Source organism: Erythrolamprus reginae, chromosome Z (genome assembly GCF_031021105.1).
Source record: "Erythrolamprus reginae isolate rEryReg1 chromosome Z, rEryReg1.hap1, whole genome shotgun sequence".
In the NCBI taxonomy this organism is placed as follows: domain Eukaryota; kingdom Metazoa; phylum Chordata; class Lepidosauria; order Squamata; family Dipsadidae; genus Erythrolamprus; species Erythrolamprus reginae.
The window spans coordinates 25,461,051-25,485,591 of NC_091963.1; the positions used below are offsets into that span (position 1 = coordinate 25,461,051).

At 40.7% G+C, this 24,541-nt stretch overlaps 1 protein-coding gene and 1 long non-coding RNA gene across 2 annotated transcripts in view; one reads left to right on the forward strand and one right to left on the reverse strand.

Annotated features, from left to right (window-relative positions):
• KRIT1 (KRIT1 ankyrin repeat containing) overlaps window positions 1-24,541 on the forward strand; it is a 47,937-nt gene that overhangs the window by 11,005 nt on the left and 12,391 nt on the right. Inside the window, exons 7-12 of the mRNA XM_070728156.1 lie at window positions 36-151; window positions 4,385-4,528; window positions 15,295-15,451; window positions 19,402-19,509; window positions 19,940-20,096; window positions 23,351-23,502. Of these exons, the coding sequence (XP_070584257.1) occupies window positions 36-151; window positions 4,385-4,528; window positions 15,295-15,451; window positions 19,402-19,509; window positions 19,940-20,096; window positions 23,351-23,502 (834 nt within the window). The remainder of the gene's footprint in view (window positions 1-35; window positions 152-4,384; window positions 4,529-15,294; window positions 15,452-19,401; window positions 19,510-19,939; window positions 20,097-23,350; window positions 23,503-24,541) is intronic.
• Window positions 4,476-23,385, reverse strand: LOC139153777 (uncharacterized). The gene is made up of 3 exons (XR_011556885.1): window positions 23,325-23,385; window positions 19,380-19,439; window positions 4,476-4,555 (listed from the first exon to the last, which is right to left on the reverse strand). It is a non-coding gene; the product is annotated as an uncharacterized lncRNA (long non-coding RNA).

Sequence of the window (24,541 nt, forward strand, 5' to 3'; positions counted from 1 at the left end):
GCTTTAAACTTTTTAAAATTCTGCAATATTTCCAGGTGGATAAAGTGGTTATAAATCCTTATTTTGGACTTGGAGCTCCAGATTATTCGAAAATACAAATTCCGAAACGGGAAAAGTGGCAACGAAGCATGAGCAGTGTCATGGAAGACAAGTACTATTTTATTTATTATTATTTTAATATGTTTATTTTTTTAAAAAAATATATACATTTATATTGCGTATAAACAGAGCTGATTTGGGGTATCATTCATATTAATCCAATTCACAATAACAGTATTAGTAATCTCTACCACATTTATCAAATTTAAGTAATCCTCATTATATTGTTCAAACAGACATAAGCAAGAAATGCCTAACTCAAGTTTATCTCTGGCTTGATCTATGTCTTCTTGTTCAGTCTAAACATTTCTATATTATATATGGACAAATTTGACTAATTTCATATTGGTCCAATCAGTGAAGGGCTACCAAATTTTTTCAACATCTTTCGGTGCAAATTGGGTGCTCTGGGGTGGAGCTCCATTTTTCCTATCCCACTGAGTTCCCTCCCCTCTGGGCAGCAGCCCACCCGTTCAAAGGTCACGTGACTGGCTTAAAGGTGGCCACCTTGACATCACTCATGTGAATGGTTTGGGTTAGGGTGCCTGGCCTCTCCTCGCCTCAAAGAGATACAATCTCCCAATCTATTTACCATTACTGAAAATCCAAAATGTGCTATTTAATTCTATGTAGTATATATGCCATACGTGTACATTCATATTACATACAGGTACACAAAAATATGTTATCTACTATACAAACTGTATGTATATGTACCCATACACATGCACACACAGCTCTTCTAAAATTATATGCATTCAAGCTAATTTACTGTGATAGGAAAAACATACCCAGAGGCCAAAAGGGAAAAAAAAGGGGGGGAAAGTTTTTTTACTGGTTCTGCATACCTGACTGTACCTGTAGGAACCCATCACTGGATCCAATTCATACTAACATTGTTAATAATCTCTATCACATTTATCAAATTTATATAATCCTCAATATATTACTTAAACATACATAAAAGGAAAATGCCTAATTTACCTCTTCTCTTTAGTGCTTGAATTCTTATACATTTTTTCATATTAATCCAATTCACAATAACAGTATTAGTAATCTCTATCACATTTATCAAATTTTGGTAATCCTTATTATATTGTTCAAACATACATAAATAAAAAATGCCCAACTCCTCATCTTTGTCTTTATTTTCATCTGTATCTTTCTTGTTCAATCCAAACATTTCTCTATTATAGGCGAACAAATTTAACTGGGGATGATTCATATTGATCCAATTCATGCTAACATTGTTAATGATCTCTGTCATATTAATCAAGTTTATGTAATCCTCATTATATTATTTAAACATGCATAAAAGAAAAATGCCTAACATCTGTAAATTTCTAATCTTTCTATTATTTTATTCATTCTATAAACAATTTATGTTCTAATATTTCCCCTATCTTATTTTATTTCTGCTTCCTTAGCTTACAGTTAGGTTACTTTAATATTTAAAGGGCAATTTTTCTATCCATCACCTTTTCTCTTTAAGTACTTCAATTCTTATCCATTTTTAATTCGCCTCCCACATGCCTCATCTTTATCTCTAGCTTCATCTATCTCTTTTTAATTAAATCTAAACATTTCTCCCAGTACAATCTTGTGCTGCCATTTCTCCCCATTATCTGCCCCTATCCCAATCTTCTTATCAAAAGTATCTTCCTGTCTCTCCAATTGTTGATTTGTCTGTTTTATTTTCTTTGATTTTTCTTCCTTTGTCATCTGATTTGTCAATCCTATTTTTTGCTCCAGTTCTTGATTTATTTGTTGATGTGGCCATTCCATCTATTCTTTCCGCTCCTCTTGCCATTTATCTGATCCTTCTCTTTGTTGAGCTGTTGCGGGTTTTTTGCAGATTTTTCTGATCCATATTTCCCCCCCTATTCGTGTTCCATTTGTTGACTTAAATGGTCCATTTCATCCAATCTTTCTGTTACTTCCACCAATCCATGGGCAGTTGGGTCTTTGTTCCTTGTTCTTTGCAAAATGTTTTCCATTTTCTGATCCATACCATCGACTAAATTCATAATATTTTGGAACAACAAGACCATCTCGTTAAGAAATCCTCTCATTTCATAGCTGTTTCTTCAACTCCAGTCATAATGGCAATAAAAGTGGAATAAACAATCAGGCCTCAATCGACTTCAAAGAGTCCAAAACCCTAGAAGTATTGTTTATTAAATGGAGCTCTCCTTTCAAATTTCCATACTGCCTTTTTTCCAGCAGATATTTGTTTCACTCAATCTCCATTTCTTTCTGAACAAGGTTAATTGTTTAAATGGGCCAATTCCAGCATTCTAGCAATACTCTGATAATCTAAGGCATTTTCCAAGTTCTTTAAGTCAACTCTTTGATTTTAGTTTTTTTTTATACTAGCTTCCCAGAATCTCATTGATAAAATGTCTTTCTTAGTTCCACCTCTGGCAAGCATAAGGCAATAAACAGCTAGAAATCAAAGCCACCAAATGTCAAATATTTTCTCCTCTGCAAATTTCCAGGAGTCTAGGAGTCACTTTCTCTGTTCACTGCTCTCTCATTGTCTTAGGTGTTCTGGCTGTCCCCAACTTCATTAGAGCCATGTTCATACCCACTGTTCCTTGTCTTTGGATAAGGGAGGAGAGGGAGGACAGATGTGGTTCTCCTTGACCTGCAAGGCATACCCCTTTAGTTAACCACCGCTACAGGGTGTCTGTGGCTCCTTTCAGAGCCCTCCAACATGGAGAGCTGTAAGTGGGGCCACGGAGCTTGTGGCCCATACCTACAATGGCGCTGGAAATTCAGCTGGAAGACGTAGTAGTATTTTATTTTTATTCATTTTCATTATTTGTTGTTGTTTTATTCAGTCAGTCATAATTTACTTTAGAGCGGTGATGGCGAATCTTTTTCCCCTCGGGTGCTGAAAGCACATACACTATCATGCCTGCGCCAGTGGCCACACCCATAATTCAATCCCTGGGGAGGCCGAAAATTACCTCCCCAGCCTCCCCATAGGCCCTCTGGAAGCCAAAAACAGTCCGTTTTCTAACTTCTGGTGGGCTCAGTAGGCCTGTTTTTTCACCCTCCCCAGGCTCCAGAGGCTTTCCTGGAGCCTGGGGAGGGTAAAAATGCCCTCTTCCATCCCCCTGGAGGCCCCCCTGAAGCCAAAAACACCATCCCAGAGCCTCTGTGGGAGCCGAAAATCAGCCTGCCGGTGCACACATGTATGCTGGAGCTGAGCTAAGGTAATGGCTCGCGTGCCAGCAGATATGGCTCTGTGTGCCACCTGTGGCACCCATGCGATAGGTTCACCATCACTGCTTTAGAGGGAAGTGCTCTCTATGCTGCCTTGCCAAGCACAACTTTTTTAAACTGTTGGATATTCATCTTTGTATCATGTCTTACAGTATCAAATCACTGTGTTCTAGGCTTGCCCCTTCTTCTTGTTCCACTAACTTTTCCTAGCATCATTGACTTCTCCAACGAATTTGATGCATGACACAGGCCAAGTAAATCAGATGTAGTCATGAATTTAACTTCTAAAGATGTGCCTGGTTTTATATGATTCAGGACCTCTCTGTTGATTGCTATGGCCATCAACATGCAATAATTTATACCACACCACAGTGCAAGGGTGCTAATTTTAATTAGATATTTTTTTATGTATACTGAGAGCATCAAAGACAAATTCCTTGTGTGTCCAATCACGCTTGGTCAATAAGGAATTCTATTCTATTCATGCAAATAATTTTCATTTATTTTTTAAAAAAATTATGCCTTTCATAAGCTTTATTTTATGATTTTGCTATTTCTGTTGGTAGGGTAAAATTTTTTTAGGAAAATGGTGTTAGTTGGCAGCTAAATAGCAATACCAAACCAAGCTCTGTTGATACAAAAACCTACACAGGATCAGTTGTAGTTAATATTTGAATAGGAACTCAAAAAGGAAATCCTGGAGCAGTAAGCTAGACTGGATAGTCACAAAAAATGCTGAAATCAAATATTCTAGTGCTGCTGAAAAATTATGTAGATGAGTCTATGAAAGCATGAGAATGTGATTCAACATGAAGCAGACCTTTCTTACAGCTTTTTAAAGGTTTGTCAAAAGTGAGTGGATTTTTAAAATGAAACATGTTACTGTACATACTAGATCTATAAAATGTAATATAAACTTGGCATGCAATTTGTTCAAGTGTATACACTTATATTGCATTAGAAAATATGCTGTTTTGTACACATTCATATTTTATATTCAGACTGCTTTCTTTGGGATACGGTTTAAATATTACATCTTTTTGATTCCTCTTAGGGAACGTCAGTGGGTTGATGATTTCCCTCTTCATCGTAGTGCTTGTGAAGGTGATACCGAATTACTGAGTCAACTTTTGGATGAAAACTTCTCTGTAAATCAGTTGGATAGTGATCACTGGGCACCTATCCATTATGCATGCTGGTGAGTTCAATGAAGTTGCAGATCAACCTAAAATTTATTTATTTATTTATTTATTTATTTATTTATTTATTTACTTACTTACTTACTTACTTACTTACTTACTTACTTACTTACTTACTTACTTACTTATTTATTGGATTTGTATGCCGCCCCTCTCCGTAGACTCGGGGCGGCTAACAACAGTAATAAAAAAACATCATATAAATCCAATATTAAAACAACTTTAAAAAAACCACCCTTATTGTAAAACCAAACATCCCTACAAACAAACATGACATGCATAAATTGTAAAGGCCTAGGGGGAAAGAGTATCTCAATTCCCCCATGCCTAACGGCAGAGGTGGGTTTTAAGGAGCTTACGAAAGGCAAGGAGGGTGGGGGCAATTCTAATCTCCGGGGGGAGTTGGTTCCAGAGGGCCGGGGCCACCACAGAGAAGGCTTTTCCCCTGGGCCCCGCCAAACGACATTGTTTTGTTGACGGGACCTGGAGAAGGCCCACTCTGTGGGGACCTAACCGGTCGCTGGGATTCATGCGGCAGAAGGCGGTCTCGTAGATACCTTGGTCCGGTGCCATGAAGGGCTTTATAGGTGATGACCAACACTTTGTGCCCGGAAACTGATCGGCACCCAATGCAGACTGCGGAGTGTTGGTGTTACATGGGCATTTTTGGGAAAGCCCATGATAGCTCTCGCAACTGCATTCTGCAAACTGTTTAGAACTGAAGTGATTTTAATATAGAAAAAGTTCATTTCAAAGCTATAGTGGCTAAAGTCAAATGCCATGCTTGGGTCTCCCTCCTGCGTTAATCCTTGAGGTGCCAAAACAAAACTGACCCAATAGCCATCCAGTTCTACCTCTGATATAGCTGAAGATTACTGGACAAAAAAAAAGGATGGCAAAAGCATGTCAAATGCTTTTGACACCCCCCCTCCCCTCCAAAAACGCAAGAGAAACAAAAAAAAAAGATTGGTCTTTTGATGGAGTAGATAAGCCATCAATATTCCAGGTTTAATAAGAAAATTACATCATCATTCAAGATAGTCAAAATGGCTTGAATTTGATTTTGGTGAGCTAATGACTTGAAATCATTGCATTAAGCTACAGAGTCAATGGGAAACAAAAAGCCTCCTTGTCTCCTGCACATTCCTGGAGATCTTGTTCTTAGAATAAGAAATCAGCACAGTCCAATAAAGTTTGCATTGCAGAATCCATTTTGGAGATGGGTGGCTTATAAATCCAATAAATTAAACTGAATTGAATTTAACATTGTTCAGCCACAATGGGTGGAGGATTTATAGTTTTTGCTGTGGTGCTGCTCTGCCCGATTGGATCAGCAAGAAGTCTGCTTCCTGCCCTGTTTGTTGCTTGTAACCCAATTGGATATAGCAATAGTCCTCCCCTCTCCCTCCCTTGATGCCCTAGTGGCCCATAAAGATCAGAGAAACTATGGATTTGGGGACAATGTGCATTCTCCAGTGAAGGGAGACACTTTGTGTCAGAAGTTGAGGAAACAAACTATGTTAGTAGCTGAGCCACAACCATTTTTTCCAATAATTTTGCTCAGATTTTCTAAGTTCTAACTGGACTTTCTAGTTTTTCTTTAAAGACGTTTTGCTTCTCATCCAAGAAGCTTCTTCAGCTTTGACTGGACGGTGAGCAAAAACCTTCTTGGGTGCGAAGCGAAACATCTGCAGTGAAAAACCAGAAAGTCCAGTTGCCCCTTAAAAAAGCACTTTGGGGACATGGTTGTTTGATATAACTGACCTAAAATTGAACAGCAGTTTAATCTTTCTGTGATAAAAGACTTTGCTGGACAAGATTTCAAATACATCTAAATATCTTCTCATCTTAAAGAACATCAGTAGGATGGTAAGTTGTTTGAAAGAAGAATCTGTTACGATTTAAGATACTTGGGAGGTTTTCGGAAGCACATAGATCTCTCTGGCCGTGCTGGGAGTAAGTTGACTTAGAGAAGTTACTATTGCTCTGTTAAAATTTGATATTACAGCTATTTACAATATGCTGAGAGCAGTCCATCATGTCTGCCATAAGCAGTTTGAATTACAAAGATTCTTCTGTAGCAGCTGGGGGAGCTTTAGTATATGTGAAGCTCACCCTTTTTGCCTTGTCAAACTTTTAAAGAGTATTCAGGGACTGTGGCATTTTGTTTTACTTTTTCTTTACTTGCCCCAGATAAAAGTGTTAAATGGACTGCCTGGATAGACATGAATGGTCCAGTTTCATGTTTTTAAATATAAACTTATATATCATTTTTCAGCATGTCCTGTTCATATTTTATGACTGAGATTTCTTCAAATTAACAGAGATCAAAGTTTAACCTGTATGCCGGCACTGTTCTGCCATATACTCAATTGAATTTTCCCAGGAGAACTTCTTCGTCTTCTGATTTCAGCTTTTATCTTGTTTTTAATTCCCCAGGCTAGATGGACTCATTAGCTGGAATGGTGATCCACAATGAGAGTCCATGAAGGAGTCCTAACTCCCATTTTGTTCTTCCTTAACAGATAGTAACGCCCTGGCAGCTGTTGCTTTTCTGTTTCTGTTTGAAGTTTCCATTCTGAGGCATCCATTTTGTTTGAAATAAAAGAAGCATTTGTTCTCCAGTATGGTTGCGAAATAGTCTAGGAGTGGGTTGCTACAGTCTGATCTGCCAATTACTGAATCTAGATTTTACTAGATTGTACAGTAGTCCCTCACCTATCGCTGGTGTTACGTTCCAGACCCGGCCGCGATAGGTGAAATCCGCGATGGGGAATTTATCGACTGATAGTACTTATTTAAGTATTTATATTGTAATTGTTTGGTAAGTTTTCATTGTTTTAAGTGTTTATAAACCCTTCCCACACAGTATTTATTTTAGATACAGTATTTAAATACCGTATTTACAATTTTAGATATATATTTTTTGAAAAACCTGCCGATCGAGTTCGGCGGGCTGTTTAAATCTGCCGATCAACTTCCTCAGAAACCCGCGAACCAGCGAAGATCCGCGAATGATTTTTCTCATTAATATTTCTTGAAAACCCGCGATGAAGTGAAGCCGCAGTAGATGAAGCGCGGTATAGCGAGGGACTACTGTACTCTCTGCTCATGCCCCAGTTTCTGACTCAGTCAGATTTGAAGCAGTCATTTTTGCAAGCTCTGTCTCTAGCAAACCGTTCCTGGACATTTGGACTTCTGGATCCAGGTTTTTCGCTTCGCTTTGGTTACTCCTAGTTTAACCTTAACCAAAGATAATGGTGCAGCCGCAGAAGCCTACAGATATTTCAGCATGATTGACTTGCTGCCTCTGTGGTCCAGAAGCATTTGAGACTGCCATGTCCATTTTGGCACGCTTCCAGCTCCCAGACTCAAATCCCTACTACCTCAGCTGCTTTCCCAGCTGCTGACTTTTTCGAGTTTCGGCGGCCAGTTTGGAAGCATGCGAAAATCCGAAGAGAGCTTTTCTCTTTGTGCACGGCCCTAATTGGTGAATACGCTGGCACTCATCCACTATTTTACAGTATGTCTGGGAGACATCTGTTTTCATCACAGCCATTCCTCCTCAGCTTGGAATTGGGGACATACAGGCACTAAGCAAGGCATTGTTCTATTCAATGGTGGTTGCTTTCTTCTGGTTCCTCCTTCCCCTGAAGATTTCACATTAGGTAGCCAGTGAAACTGCTTTGTTCTGGGTCTATCCAGAGCCCTCTGAAGTACCTTATCACCGGGCCCTGTGCTCATGCCTTCTCTCAAGCCTGCGGTGGCCATTTTGAGAGCCTCAAGCGGCCATTTTGTATGCTTCCTCATGCATTGACCCTTTTATCTCTACCAGCTTTCAGAGGTCTTCTCTACCAGAATACCACATCTGATTCTGGCCTCCCCACATTTTAGGCCCAGCCCACCAGGACGTATCAGATCGCTGGACTCAAATGTTATTGTGTTTCTGTGTGCAGGTGCTGGCAACCCTGCCTTGGCCCAAGCCTCTCAGGAGCAAGTCCATAGCTAGTGCGGCCTAGTCTTACTATACTTCACCTTTTGGTTCCAACCCTCAGCCATCAATTCATCATGTGGCTGCTCAGGTTTGGACCAGCTCTCTTTACTTGGATCTTTGACCAGTCATTACTGTAGTAAATGAGGAGGAGACAAACAACTCAAGGAACACCAACTTTAATTCAGAGCAGGTTTCTGGCAGGACTTATATACTCTGGCAGGTTTCTGGCAGGACTTATATACTCTGAAAGCAACCAATCAACTGCACGTAATTTCCCGCCTTCACTGCGCCCCCCAGGGCTTGAAAAAGACATAACAATTACTTCATTGCTCCTAGCTTTCCAGCCTTGTTAGCGGCCTTGTCTCTCACAATGGCAAATTGTTCCCCTGTAGCCATGCCAGAGAAGGGGAATTGGCTTACCTGAATGCCTTTTCTCAATTGGTTGTGGAATAATCCAGCCTCGCCCTACAGAATGCTCGTGGGATCTGGAATCACCTTCTCTCTAATATTCTGTGCAAGTCTCCCTTTCAGCCATTACTTCGTTGAAAACTAGGGCATGCACAGAGAGTCATGGAGGAGTGGCTGAAAAATATAGACTCAATAATTAGGCAAATCAGACTGTAGCAACCTATTCCTGTACTATTCCACAACCAAATAAGAAAGGGCATTCAGATAAGCCAATGCCCTTTTACTGACAGATCCTTGTCTTGTAAAGTATTCTATCTTCGTTTGTTTGACTGATTTCTGTAAGGGAGAGAGTCTGGGCTAATGATATGTCATTCTTTCTTTTTCTCATATCATCCAAGCCCACAATTTTTTTTAAAAATCTATGCTTTTACCTTCACAGCTATACTACCTAAACTAGTATAACTTGAATTTAAAAGAAAGTCCCATTAAAAATTGCTAAAAACTAATGATATAGTTAAAATAAAAGGACCTACAAGAAAATGTCTATTGCTGAGCTGAAAGCTTGGCTTCCCATCAACAGTGAATATTGCTATATTATACTTGATTAGGATTTTGTAATATGGGCAAAGTCTACTTTCCATATCATATACTGGGAAGCTTGAATTCCAGGTTATTGTGCTACTGTGCAAATCCAAACAAAGCCATGTAGGATATATGTTCGGCATCTACTGTACACATATATGTTACCCCATGATAATGATAATATTTCTAAAACTTCTGATGCTATTTATTCATTGGCTGTGAAATGATGTCATAATTTGTTTTGTGGAGTCTTCACAAACTAGTAGTATCTAGTTGTCAGCAGGTGAGTTTTTGTAATTTGCATTGCACTATGAGTTGTCTTCCTGATATAATATCCCTTGAATCTTGGTTGAGAATGATGGACATTCTTTTTTTTTTTAGCCATTTGCAGTCAGACTACAAAAGTAAAGTTTAATTTGTCTGGACTTCATACTAGAAGTCACTGTTCCCCCAAGGTGCGCAGTGCGCCCTGACACACTTAGCAATGGCCTTCAGCACAGGATTTTTCAACCCTGCACAGGAGCCGATCACCTGTCTTTTGCAAAAGCAGAGTGCCTACCTTTTGCAAAAGCGACACCAGATCTTCCACCAGCACCTTGTAAACAGGCTCAGGCAGCGTGGTGGTGGAAGAGGAGGAGGTGGAGGTGAGGGGCTTGCGGCCGCCCTCCTGTGGCACAAGGTGTGCACGCCGGTCGGGAGGTTGCTGTCGGGGCAGCAGGGGCCTGCTGACGTCAAGCCCTGCGCCAGCCAGCAAAGCCGGTCACCCAGGGAAGTGGTGCGCTTTTCAAACGTGCACTTTTCAAATGCGCCGCTTCCCCAGGCAGCTGGCTTTGCTCACCATCGCCGGGCTTGACATCAGCAGGCCCCTGCTGCCCTGACCGCAACCCCGACCACCGTGCTCGCCTTGTGCTGCAGGGGGGGGGGGCGCTTGCAAGCCCCTCGCCTCCATCGCCTCCTCTTCCACCACCCCGCTGCCTGAGCCTGTGTACAAGTGCTGTTGGAAGATCCGGTGTTGCTTTTGCTAAAGGTAGGCAAAAAAAGGAGAGAGTGCTCCCCGTGCTGGCTGGCAAAAACCAAAAGGAAGGAAGAGAAAGAAAGAAAGAGGGGGGAAGAAAGAGAGGAAGAGAGAAAGGGAGGGGAGGGAGGGAAGGAAGGAAGGAAGGGAGAGAAAGAAAAGGGAAGGGAGAGAGGGAAAGATAAAACAGAGAGAGAGAAAGAGAAAGAATGAAAGAGAGAGAGAGAGAAAGGAAGAGAGAGAGAGAGGGAAAGAAAATAAAAATCTAGTTTGAAACTAGCTCAACTATTTTGATATTGACAGAGTTGTCCCATTCCGAGGTCACTGTTATAGACACACAGTATTTTATTTTGAAATTCTCTGAGGCAAAATACAGTGGGTTTTTTAAAAACCAATTTTTTTTACTGCAGATTAAGATCAGCAAAACAATATCAATCATCCAATTTCTTAATATACCTTAATTTTCATGTTTCTCAGCTGCGTAAAAACCTTTGGTAGCTTATGATTAAAAAGAAAAATAACAAATATCAAAAGAAAAATGGAGGTTATTGAAAAACAACATGGTTTCTTCCTTTGGCAAGAGTGGTAGAAATTTGAGGAGGGGTGATTGATTAGTAAATATGGATTGACTATGAATGATAGTAAAATGTATATTTAGATGTTGTTTAATATTAGGATGTATTAATTCGTAAAATTGGATTAGAATTTTAGAACTATATAGAATTACATAGGTAAAGTTAATGGAAGATACATAGGATAAATAGGAGGTTTATGATATGTACTGTATGATTTTATGACTTTGCATTATGAATTTAAAATATACTAGAAGATTGATGAAACTTAATAATAGTAAATGCTAAGTGCCTGAAAATTAATTGAGCTTGGAAATATTGAATGAAATTATAGAAAAGTAAATATGGAAATATATTAATTGATGCATTGGTGCTCAGATAGATTTTCATAGTATTATTAGATTACTATAATACTATGATAAATATTTAAGAAATTAAGATTTTAAAGCATGGATATATTAATAGTTGTGTTTTTGGTTTTGCTGGTTTTAGTTTTAATAGTAATCGATTTTGGGTTTTTCATTATTAATTTGTTTTAATAAAAAAGAAGGGATTTTTTTTACTATTAATTAGGAAAAGGTTGTATAAAAGTTTTTAGTTTCTTTTAAGAAGAATGTATAAGAAGGAGGAATAGGCATGACGGCCTATCTGAATTTGTAAGAGGATAATGATATTTATTGAAGTATAAAATAACAGAATAACATAGTGGGAAGGGACTTTATTCTGCCCCAGCACCGAGCCCCAAATAATTACGCAATAAGTTGTCTTGGGTGAAAAAAAATCAGGCGCTTAGGCATGAAAATTTCTTTGTTTGTTTGTTTGTTTAGACTTCTATGCCGCCCAGTCCCAAAGGGACTGCCACTCAGACACTATACTTTTCCACCCACACCGAAAAAAAATTAGAGGGAACATTTCTCTTAAAACTTCCCTGTGACTGGGCTTTGTATAATTATGGTTATATTCATTACTGACCACTAGAAAGAATGAGATAATTGATTTTATTCTTGTTAGAACATATCAGGCATTGGCTGTATATACTGTATGTTGTATGTTCAAAACCTTACTGGAATTTAAACTCGGAGGCTGTGAACATTTTATTTCAAAAATCTGAGTGAAATAGTGGTAGATAAAAATATCTGTTTTCCGTAATACAGTGGAACCCCGACATAAGAGCTGCTCTACTTAAGAGCAACTCGAGATAAGAGCTGGGAGGGGAGAGATATTTTTGTTCTACTTACAAGCCCAAATTCGAGATACAAGCGCCAAGGAGCTGTCTCCTGAAGCCAAACGCTAACTTCCGCGTTCGGCTTCAGGAGACAGCTGCGAAGCGGCGCGCGTGTTTTAAAAGGTTGCAGCCGGCCTGGGGGGCTCGGGGGGGTGCTTGCAGCTTTCTTTCTTGCTCTTTTTCTTTCTCTCTTTTACCTTCCCTTCCTCTATTTCTTCTTTTCTTTCTCCTTCCCACCTTCTTCCCTCCCTCCCTCCCTTCACTCATTCCTCTCTTACTCTCCCCTTTCATAAGTTTCCTTGCTTCCTTCCTCTGTTCCTGTCCCTTCCCCCTTTCTTTCTTTCTTTCTTTCTTTCTTTCTTTCTTTCTTTCTTGCTCTTTTTCTTTCTCTCTTTTACCTTCCCTTCCTCTATTTCTTCTTTTCTTTCTCCTTCCCACCTTCTTCCCTCCCTCCCTCCCTTCACTCATTCCTCTCTTACTCTCCCCTTTCATAAGTTTCCTTGCTTCCTTCCTCTGTTCCTGTCCCTTCCCTCTTTCCTTCCTTCCTTCCCACCCTCCGTCCATTCATTCACCCATTCCTCTCTTGATCGCTTAAAGCCGGTCCCTGGTGCAAAAAGGGTTGGGGACCTCTGTCCTACAGGATTGGGTGGCAGAGAAGTTGAACATATGTAAATTTAAAAGTTTAAGAAAGTTTACAAGTTAAGTGAAAGAAACTTCATTATTCATTTATATGTACATGTACATTTCTTCATTAAAAACATGTCTTTCTGCATAATTTAGACTAACTTTGTGAGTTTTTTGAGGGCTGGAACCAATTAAAATTATTTACATTAATTCCTATGGGGAAAAGTCGTTCGAGATAAGAGCTGCTCGACTTAAGAGCCCAGGTCCGGAACGAATTAAACTCGTATCTCGAGGTACCACTGTACAGTGATCCCTCGAGTTTCGCGATCTCGAGCTTTGCGAAACGCTATATCGCGATTTTTCCACCCAATGACGTCACTCCCTTCCTTTCTCATCTTTCTCTCTCTCTCTCTTTCTCTATCTTGCTTCTTCCTCTCTCACACTCTCTTCCTCCCTCTCTCATCTCTTTCTTTCCTTCTCTCTCTATCTCTATCTCTCCCCCTCTTGCTCTCGAGCGGCGGGCGGCACCCAGGGAAGATTCCTTCGGCCGCCAAGCAGCTGATCTGCTCGGCAGCGCAGTAGCAGCGAGGAGCCGAAGAAGGGGTTTTCCCTTTGCGTGGGCAACGGGGAAACCCCATCTTCGGCTCCTCGCTGCTACTGCGCTGCCGAGCAGATCAGCTGCTGGGCGGCCGAAGGAACCTTCCCTGGGTCTTCAACTCCCAGAATTCCCCGCCGCCCACGCAAAGGGGAAACCCCGATCGTGCACCGAGCGGCGGACAAGCGGCGGGCGGACAAGCGGTGGACAAGCGGCGGGCGGAAAAGCGGCGGAAAAGCGGCAGCCGGACAAGCGGCGGCCAGACAAGCGGCGGCCGGACAAGCGGCAGACAAGCGGCGGCCGGACAAGCGGCGGACAAGCGGCGGGCGGAAAAGCGGCGGAAAAGCGGCGGGCGGACAAGCGGCGGGCGGACAAGCGGCGGGCGGAAAAGCGGCAGCCAAGCGGCGGGCGGACAAGCGGCGGACAAGCGGCGGGCGGACAAGCGGCGGGCGGACAAGCGGCGGGCGGACAAGCGGCGGGCGGACAAGCGGCGGGCGGAAAAGCGGCAGGCAGGTGGCTCCTCAGCTGCTGGGCGGCGGAAGGAACCTTCCCTGGGTCTTCCCAGGTGCGGAAGCAAAAACACCATCTGCGCATGCGCGGCCATGGAAAAAGGCGCGCATGCGCAGATGGTGTTTTTACTTCCGCACCACTACATTGCGAAAAATCGAGTATCGCGAGGGGTCTTGGAACGTAACCCTCGCGATACTTGAGGGATCACTGTATATTGGGGGAAAAAGCTAATTTATTCAGTTTATTAAATAAAAATAATTAATTTAGCCTTATAAAGGTACACCCAATTATTTTTAATTAGATTGCACCTGTATTCTTAGGAAGGCAATGTATTTATTCATGACATCTGTCATGTAGTTTGTACCAGGATTATTGATGAGCAAGATTAATATTTTTTTTAATATTAGATTTGTTTTGCTATAATATTGTTTTTATTATTGTTGTGAGCCGCCCCAAGTCTTCGGAGAGGGGCGGCATACAAATCTAATAAATAATAATAATAATAATAATAATAATTATTATTATTATTATTATTATTAGTTTATATATATATACAGTAGAACCCCAACTTACGAGACTAATTGGTTCCGGAAGGAGGCTCGTAAGTCGGAACGCTCGTATGACGAAACATTGTTTCCCATAGGAAACAATGTAAAGTCAATTAATCCGTGCAACAACAAAAAAACCCGCTGCCGCCGAACGCGGAAGTTAGCGTTCAGAGACAGCTGCGAAGCCCCCGAGCCCCCCAGACCGGCTGCCACGTTTTAAAACATGCGCGCCGCTTTGCAGCTGTCTCCTGAAGCCGAACGCGGAAGTTAGCGTTCCGGGTTCAGGAGACAGCTGCGAAGCGGCACGCGTGTTTTAAAAGGTTGCAGCCGGCCTGGGGGGCTTGCCAGCACCCCCCCGAGCCCCCCAGGCCGGCTGCAACCTTTTAAAACACGCGGGATACGAGCGCCAAGGAGCTGTCTCCTGAAGCCGAACGCGGAAGTTAGCTTTCGGCTTCAGGAGACAGCTCCTTGGCGCTCGTATCCCGAATGTGAGCTCGGGAGGCGAACAAAAATGTTGCTCCCCTCCCAGCTCTTATCTCGAGTAGCTCGTAAGTAGAGCTGCTCGTATGTCGAGGTTCCACTGTATATGTTTTTTATGTATTTGTTTTTTATAAAGGTGGCAATCTCACGAAGAAACGACTCTATGTTGAATAAAATAAAATCTTTTATTTTATTTATTTTTCTTTGGGTAGGTATGGAAAAGTAGAAGCAACACAAATGCTGTTAGAGAAAGGAAAATGCAACCCAAATTTGTTGAATGGACAACTCAGCTCCCCTCTTCACTTTGCTTCTGGTGGTGGTCATGCTGATATTGTACAGATTCTCCTAAACCATCCAGAAATTGACAGGGTAAGATTTTTTTTACTAGCCACAGTTAAACTTGCTTAATGGTATCCATTTTGTCCTTTGAATGACAAAAGTAGGTGTGATTTTTGGTATCACCATGGTAGATAAAAAGTTAAGATTCTTAAGGAAGAACTGATTTCTCTTTCAGGGTTTCTGATTTGCTATTGCTACAGTAACTATTAACATCATTGCCAGCCTTTGAACAGTATATGCAATTGACCTTTTCCTAAGAAAGACTGGGAAAGTCTCAAAAGTGATCTTATATATATTTAGAAATGGTTTGCACTTCAAACTTAAAGATCCTTATCTTATGTGTTGGAACTGAAAAACATAGAGGAATATGGAGACTTCTCCATCGTGGGTGGAGCCAGCATTCAGGATGGGTTTTTCTTATCCACTCAGAATGACTGAGTCTATTACTTTTTGCCAGATGCTCCCAGTAAGACCCAATTTTGACTCAGTCCTCAGACTAGACCAGTGATGGCGAACATATGGCACGGTTGCCACAGGTGACACACAGAGCCATATTTGCTGGCACGCGAGCTGTTGCCGTAGCTCAGGTACAATGTGCATGTGTATGCTGGCCAGCTGATTTTTGGCTTGCACAGAGGCTCTGGGAGGATGTTTTTGGCTTCTAGAGAGCTCCAGGGGGATGGGAGAGGGCATTTTTACCCTCCCACAGCTCCAAGGAAGCCTTTGGAGCCTGGGGAGGGCGAAACACAAGTCTACTGGGTCCACCAGAAGTTGGGAAACAGGCCATTAATTAAAGGCAATGGAATCGCTACACCTCGGAGACAGCATTAATATACAAACATTTTCATAACTCGCGCAACTTGGTTACAACCTTTTCATGTCTCGCGCATGTACAAGTCAAAGCAGCTTAGTGAGCCCCGTATAGCCAGTAAACATAGGTCTGTTATGTCACGGGAGCTCAGGCTGAGAGCCCTCAGTCCACTGCCTGACTTCTTGAAGCGGAGTCCTCGGTTGGAGATGACGATCGGTAGCTGGTTGATTGGCGTCGTCTCCGGAACTTCTGCCCACCGGCAGATGTCTGCGACACGATCTGGACGTCCGTACTTTTCCTCCTTCATCGCCCATGTCTCCTCCAGTCGATAGCCCGACACGATCGCGACATCAAGGACCCACCACTGGCCGTTCCGTTCCACGATGAGGTCAGGTTTTATGTAAGAGGAGCCCGATCTAATAATCGGCTCGACTCTCGTTTTGGTGTTGGCCTCGGCCCTGCTCACTAGCTTCTCGAGGCATCTGAGTACCCGGTTGTGTCGGGCACATCTCACATCGTGGGTTATCTCGCAACGTTGTAAAATATGGTTGATGGTTTCGGGGGTTCGGCAGGCTCCCCTACATGTTCTGTCTGTGATTTTCCACTCTTTGCCTCTCACGCTCCAGGCTTTGGTAGGGAGCAGGCCGCATCTCAGTTGAATGCCTCTTATGTATAATCTAGGGCAGTGATTTTCAACCTTTTTTGAGCTGCGGCACATTTTTTACATATACAAAATCATGGGGCACATTGAGCGGGGGGGGGGAGTGGGAGGGCTAAAAAAAGTTTGGACAAAAAAATTCTCTCTCTCTCTTCCTCCCTTTCGCTCTATTTCTCCCCCTCTTTCTCTCCCTTCTTTCTTCTCTCTCCATCCCTCTTTCTTTCTCTCTTCCTTCCTTACTCTCTTTTTTGCTCTTTCTCTCTCCCTCCTTCCCTCCCTCTCTTTCTCTCTCTTGCTTTCTTTCTCTCTCTCTCTTGCTTTCTTTCTCTCTTTTTCTCTCTCTCTTGATTTCTTTCTCTCTCTCTCTTTCTCTCTCTTGCTGAGCTTCGCGGCACACCTGACCATGTCTCACGGCACACTAGTGTGCCACGGCACACTGGTTGAAAAACACTGACCTAGGGAACACTCTTTCTGGTCTGCGTACCCACTCATGGCTGGCTTTGTCCAATTTGGACGTAGTGGCCACTTCCCTACCATCAATAGAGTTGGACAGCACGGTTCTCCACTCTCTCCTCACCTCTGCTTTCGTTGCAGTGACTGACCTATTCAGTTTGCAGGGGTTGTTGAGACTTTGCTCCAACGCCCGAAAGGAGTTTTGGCGCTGCACCATTTGTAGTATGGTGGCAGGGTTACTTGCTACCTTTTCGAGTCGGTTTTGCTGCAGGAGTGGGATCAACGTGGAGAAACACGGCAGCCCTAGACCTCCATCCAAGGCGTGTGCATGGAAGTACGCCGTAGGTGTGTCAGATGGTAGCCGGAGCCATTGCCTTACCGCAGCTCTTAGAAGATGGTCCAACTTTTTAAGTGTATTTCTGTGGCCGTGACCTAGAACCAGCTCGTGGGTTAATTTGGGCACCAAGTAAAATTTGAGTAGCGTTATGCGCTGTTGTGGCTTCAATGGTGCTCTGGAGACCTCCTTCAGCATCGCATCTAGCTTGCCGGTGTTTTGGGGGATGACACGCCCCTTCCAATTGAATTGGAGGCTCAGATATTTGATGGTCTCTCCCGTACCGACAGGCTGTATTTCATTGCCATCACATACGTAATGGGTCGGGAGCAGAGCCATACATTTTTGTTTTCCATCTTTGGTGATGGTGATGCCATGGGATTTTTTGGCATTCAGTGTCATACCGGCAGTGTGGAGCGCTTCAGAAATTAGGGTTAGTTTTTCCTGAAGGCGCATGGGTTTTTCCGCAAACACTATCAAATCGTCTGTGTAGGCAATGCTGCCTATCAGTTGGCCATCTAGGTCGTATCCGACGCTCGGTAGCGATTTGTTGATTATGTCATCAACGACCATGATAAATAGGAGCGGAGATAGAGGGTCGCCCTGCCTTATGCCCCGGCCGCACTTTACAGTGGCCCCAGCCATATTTACGCTGCTCTTTTTGTATAGCCGCTTCAGATAGGAGACCAGTGGGGGAGGCAGACCTGCTTTGCGTGCTACTCGGAACAGGCTTTGGTAAGACACTGTATCGAATGCTTTTGCAACATCCAAAAACAGCATCGCACAGGGAGTTCTGTTCTCGTGTATTCGGCGAAAGATGGTGTGCAGCAAGGTCGATGCCTCTAGGCAGCCATCCCTTTGAAGAAACGCATGTTGGAGGGGTGAGAGTTGTACAGAGTCTCAGAGGCGCCAAGCCAGGATTTTATGGAATGCCCGCAGGATGGTCGAGACGATGGAAATCGGTCTATAGTCGCCCAGGTTATTAGGCTCGTCCGTCTTAGGGAGGAACACCACCCGCGAACACGACAAGGATTATGGGTGTGGGCACTCACGCATGTACAATAGTATATACACAAGCTCTTTCAGCACCTGAGGAAAAAAAGGTTTGCCATCACTGGACTAGACAGACTTTTTTTCTCTCTTCCTAAATATTGGATTTTCAAACTTCTGACTGATTGATCATTGGACTTGTGACTATTTTCTCTTATGAGATTCCTTGGATTTGAAAGACTGTCAGTCTAAGCGCCTTTCCATTAGAGCACTTGGCAGTAGATGATAACTTAAGAAGGCTTTTGGAAAATTATTGTACATGTTGCAATTCTTACCAAAACTATAATAATAACATGTGTTTAACATAATAACATGTGTTTTACAGGAAAGCAATCTCAGGTACAAGTACTGTACCTGCAATTCTCCAGTGTAGTTGCGGGATCATCCAGAAATGGGTTGCTACAGTCTGATCTGCTTAGTTACCGAGTTTAGCTTTTTCAACCACTATTCCATGCCTCTCTGCGCAAATCCCAGTTTCCAACTCATTCACATAAACACATCCAAAAGCTCATGAAAATTTAGTTTTTGAGAATATTTTGTGAGATTGCAAGAACTTTTTAAAAATTATTAAATAACAATGGTGTAGATAAACTCAGGTCTCACAAAAAGGAAAGTACCATTTGATTTTATATTTACAAAACTGTATTTTTACCTTGTTTTATTTCTGTTTGTAGCACATCACTGATCAACAAGGAAGAACACCGTTGAATATCTGTGAAGAAAATAAACAAAATGAATGGGAAAAAACAGCTACATTACTTAAAGAGGCCATGAATAAACAAGTAGGCATAATGTTTTTAATATTATAATACCTATATTTTATAAGTTAAAAAGGTTTATATCAGGTATAATGACCTATAATTTAAGTGACTGGTTTTAGACCATTATAGCAAGACGAAGAAGTAAAATATTTGTTAATAACATAATTTAATAAATAACGATTTTTAAAAACAGGCTGTTTCTTTTGCATTTTAATTTTGTTATATTACTTTCTATCAGTATAATATGGTTTCGGTAGATTAAAACAAACTTTTCTGAAATTCTAGGAATTTCATGGTGAACCCTAATGCTCCTCATGACCTTGTTTACAGAGAAGGGGATGAAAGACCCCTGCTCATTAATTATAAAATGAATAGTTCCAATAAATATGTATTTTGTTTTGTTATCAGTACTATGCAAAATTTGCTGATCTTTGCCTTCAATTTTCTATAGTATGAAAAGGTACGAATTTATCGAATGGATGGTTCATATCGTTCTGTAGAATTGAAATATGGAAACAACACTACGGTGCAGCAGATAATGGAAGGAATGCGTCTTTCTCAAGAGACACAGCAATACTTCACTATTTGGATCTGTTCTGAAAACCTTAGTAAGTAATTAAAAATGCTTTTGTTGATTCTGAAGTATGTTGATTTTATGAAACCATTTTTTCTTTTACTTCTAATAGTGTCAACAGCCGTAGAAATTATATATGAATATTCCTAAATTGTGACCACAATTGTTGTCTTAAGGGTATGGTCTATACATTTTAAAAACTGTTTCTATTCTCTTTTCATAGGTCTTCTTTATAAAATTATTTTTTATTTTAATGGGAGCTTAGATATTTACCAAAAGCTTTGTAATTTTACCTGTCTTGATTTCAAATGTTAGTAATCTTCTTTTGGGATCTGCATATGTTTTGTTAATTCTTATTTCTTTTTTGGTATATACTACTACCCCTCTTTTTTCTCTCTCTGCTAACGATGTGTGGAGTTCTCCCAATTTTTTATATTCTAAATATTTTTGGTCTTGTTCTTTGATGTGTGTTTCTTGAACACCTATAATATCTGCTTTTTGCTTTACTAAATTTTTCTTTTCCCTGCATTATTTTAACCCTTTCACATTTATTGATATTCTTCATTTCTTTATCTCTTATGAGTGCTTAGTTTTATTTGTTTTCATAACTCTTTGTGTCTTGGTTCTGATTCCTTCTACCTGTTTTGGGTGGGGGTCCTTTTACTTCCTTGGTTCCTTCTTTATTTTATTTATTTATTATTTAGATTTGTATGCCGCCCCTCTCCACGGACTCGGGGCGGCTCACAACAAGGCATAAACAAATCGTAACAAATCCAAATAAATTTAAATATTTAAAAAAGTTTAAAAAAGAACCCCAATATACTTTCCTCTTCTTCAGATTTCTGTTGCTCCTCTTGGCTTACCAACTCCAACTTCTCTTCACCGTTTGATTCTTCTTCCATTCTATTAGTTGATCATACACTTCTTGGGCTTTATCTATGTTGTCCACTTTAATTTTCTTGCCCTCCCAGGTAATTATCATCCCCTCTGAGATTCTCCATCTGAATGTTTCTTTTAATAAAGAAGGACACCAAGAACTGATAATCTCTACTTTGTTCACGGACAAGACTCGAAATGTACTTTAAAGGGATAACCTCTTTCTCCTTGTGTGCCATTGGTTCACTTATCATAATTTTATAAATGGTGTCTCTGACTTTTTTCCTTGTAAATCTAATATGTACTTCCCTGGGTAGGTGATAGAGTTTAGCATAATTTGTTTGTACTCAGTATACTTCATCCAACTCATTTATCAATTCTTGCTTGTCTTTCTGTAGGATCTCAGCTATCATTTCTGCCATTATTCCCCCCAGGTCTTCTTCCTTAGTTTTTGTCACCTTTTGGAACCGCAGATAGAAGAAAGATCAATCCATTTCCAAATGTACCAAGGAGTTTTCTAAGTCTTTATTTACTGTTGACATTTTTTGGTCCATCCATTCAAGCTTTTTCTCCATTTGTTCAGTCTTTGTTTTCCTCAGTTTTATATGTTGTTCTTTTCATTGAATTGATCCAATCTTATTATCCAATTTCTGGATATCCGATTTTAATTCTACATGGTTCTGTGATATCGCTTCCTGCAATTTCACCATAGTTTCTTGCATCGTTATCAGAGTGGAATTCATTGCTTGCATTACCGATGTACCACCTGTTTTTTCGACAGTCTATTGATCACTAACTGGCAGGGGATGCTGTCACTAAGGTTAGATGATGCTTTTTCCCCTGCTCTCAGTGATGTTGTAGTAATAGTAGTAATTTCCTTTATTGTTCTGTTTTGTTCTCCCAAGATTTTATAAATCCTTCCTCAGATCCAATAATTTTTATGTTGCTGGTATTTCCCCTCCCTATAAATTATTTTCTCTGTATCTATAAACTTAAATATGACTATGTGATACTGTGAGTGCGTGTGTGAGAAAGAAGATACAGGAGAGAGATGATGAATAATGCCTGAGAAGGAAAGATAAGGGCGGAACATGTGGCTGAACAATTAGCAATTGAGTTAGAAACAAATTGGAGACAATTTAACCCGAGACAAGACTATGGAGCTTAGAGTCTGCACAGGAGGGGACAGCTAGAGGTGAACGAAGAGCGAACTTTGTGCAATAGAAATGAACTTAATCCCAGGATCAACAGAAGGTGAAAGTCCAGAACAAACAGGAGCACTCCAGTACATACTGTATAATAATAATATAATAACAATACTAGAAGGAGGGGGTGGAAATGAAGGGAGCTGAAAAGCAGTAGCAGTGAATGACTAAGCAAAAGATCTGACAGAGACATTGCTGGAAGTAAGACTCCAATATCACAAACTTGAAATAACTTTGAAATTTGAAGCTGAACAGGGTTTTTTTATGCAAACCAAAAACTATAGCTTAAAATAAATATAGATTTCTTAAGTGAACTACAAAAACAATTCAGGCTTTAAAATTTATTGAGTAAATGAATAGAACTTACTTTAAAACTCAGTTATGGTTTGCATATAGCAATACATTTTTAACATGCTAAAAGAAATTAAATCTATGTTTATTCCCAGACAATCTGTATAGTCTGGAGGACAGAAGGAAAAGGGAGGACATGATCGAAACATTTAAATATGTTAAAGGGTTAAATAAGGTCCAGGAGGGAAGTGTTTTTAATAGGAAAGTGAACACAAGAACAAGGGGACACAATCTGAAGTTAGTTGGGGGAAATATCAAAAGCAACATGAGAAAATGTTATTTTACTGAAAGAGTATTAGATCCTTGGAACAAACTTCCAGCAGACGTGGTAGATAAATCCACAGTAACTGAATTTAAACATGCCTGGGATAAACATATATCCATCCTAAGATAAAATACAGAAAATAGTATAAGGGCAGACTAGATGGACCATGAGGTCTTTTTCTGCCATCAGACTTCTATGTTTCTATGTTTCTATTCCACTCCTGATCATGAAAGAGGAATGAGGATCGCTTAAGACGAAAGCTTGACATTTCATCCCATTTTTTTCTGTGCACCAAAAATTAAATTACATTTCATAATAAAAGTATTAGAACTTGTAAAAAGATAATCAGCCTTATTTCCTCAACTTAAAATAGAACACTAGTATGATTTGCCAGTATGAAAGAAACAGAATAACGAATTACAAATTCTACATTGATTCAAAAAGGTGATTTCATGTTCAAGTGTTTTAAATTTAACATGAGCAATAATTTTTGAATTCCTTCCTCTTTTAATCAATAAAGCCTTTAAAGCTAAACAGCTTTCAAAGATATGATTTTGGTATTAACCTTTAAATAGAGCTGTTGTTGTATAGGTCTCCAGCTGAAGCCGTACCATAAGCCTCTCCAACATGTTCATGACTGGCCTGAAATTCTCACTGAATTAACAAACCTGGATCCTCAGAGAGAAACACCTCAGCTATTCTTGAAAAGGGATGTGCGACTACCTTTAGAGATTGAAAAAAAGGTTGGCATTATAAGTTACTCTATGTCACATGTTGGTTATGATCTATAAAGCTCTTCATGGCACCGGACCAGATTATATCAGGGACCGCCTTCTGCTGCACGAATCCCAGCGACCAGTTAGGTCCCACAGAGTGGGCCTTCTCCGGGTCCCGTCAACTAAACAATGTCGTTTGGCGGGACCCAGGGGAAGAGCCTTCTCTGTGGCGGCCCCAGCCCTTTGGAACCAGCTCCCCCCAGAGATTATAATTGCCCCCACCCTCCCCGCCTTTCGTAAGCTTCTTAAAATCCAACTCTGCCATCAGGCATGGGGGGGACTGAGATACTCTTTCCCCCTAGGCCTTTACAATTTACGCATGGTATGTCTGCATGTATGTTTGGTTTTTATAATAAGGGTTTTTAAAGTTATTTTAGTATTGGATTGGATTGTTACCTGATGTTTTTATCATTGTTGTTAGCCGCCCCGAGTCTACGGAGAGGGGCGACATACAAATCCAATAAATGAATGAATGAATGAATGAATGAATGAATGAATGAATGAATGAATGAATGCAGGTTCAAAACCAGAGTATGAAACTGGAGGCCAATAAATAAAGTGCTGTCTGAATGTTCCAGGAATTATTTTATGTACATACTTAATAAGGCAAATTATCTTTCTTTAAAAAAGATGATGGGATGGTTCCTACACATCAGACTTATGAGCCATAAAAACCCACTTCAATCAATAACTATTACATTTGTTTACTAATTATTTGTCATCAATTAAATTATTAGATATTTACTTCTTTAATAGTCATGAAGTTATTTGTAATTTTGAACAAAAGTGACTTACTGTCAATGCTTTGAAATAGGCCAGATTAGGAAACAGTCTAGTTCAGAGTGTCAAATTGGCAGCTCACGGCCCAATGCATCATGTGCAGGCCACACTCATCCCATCTCTGCAAAGGGAAAAAAGTCACGATATGTGACATGACAGCAATATAATACTGCAAGTTTGACACCCATGGTCTAGTAGTTTATTGTTGCATTGTATAGTTACAGAA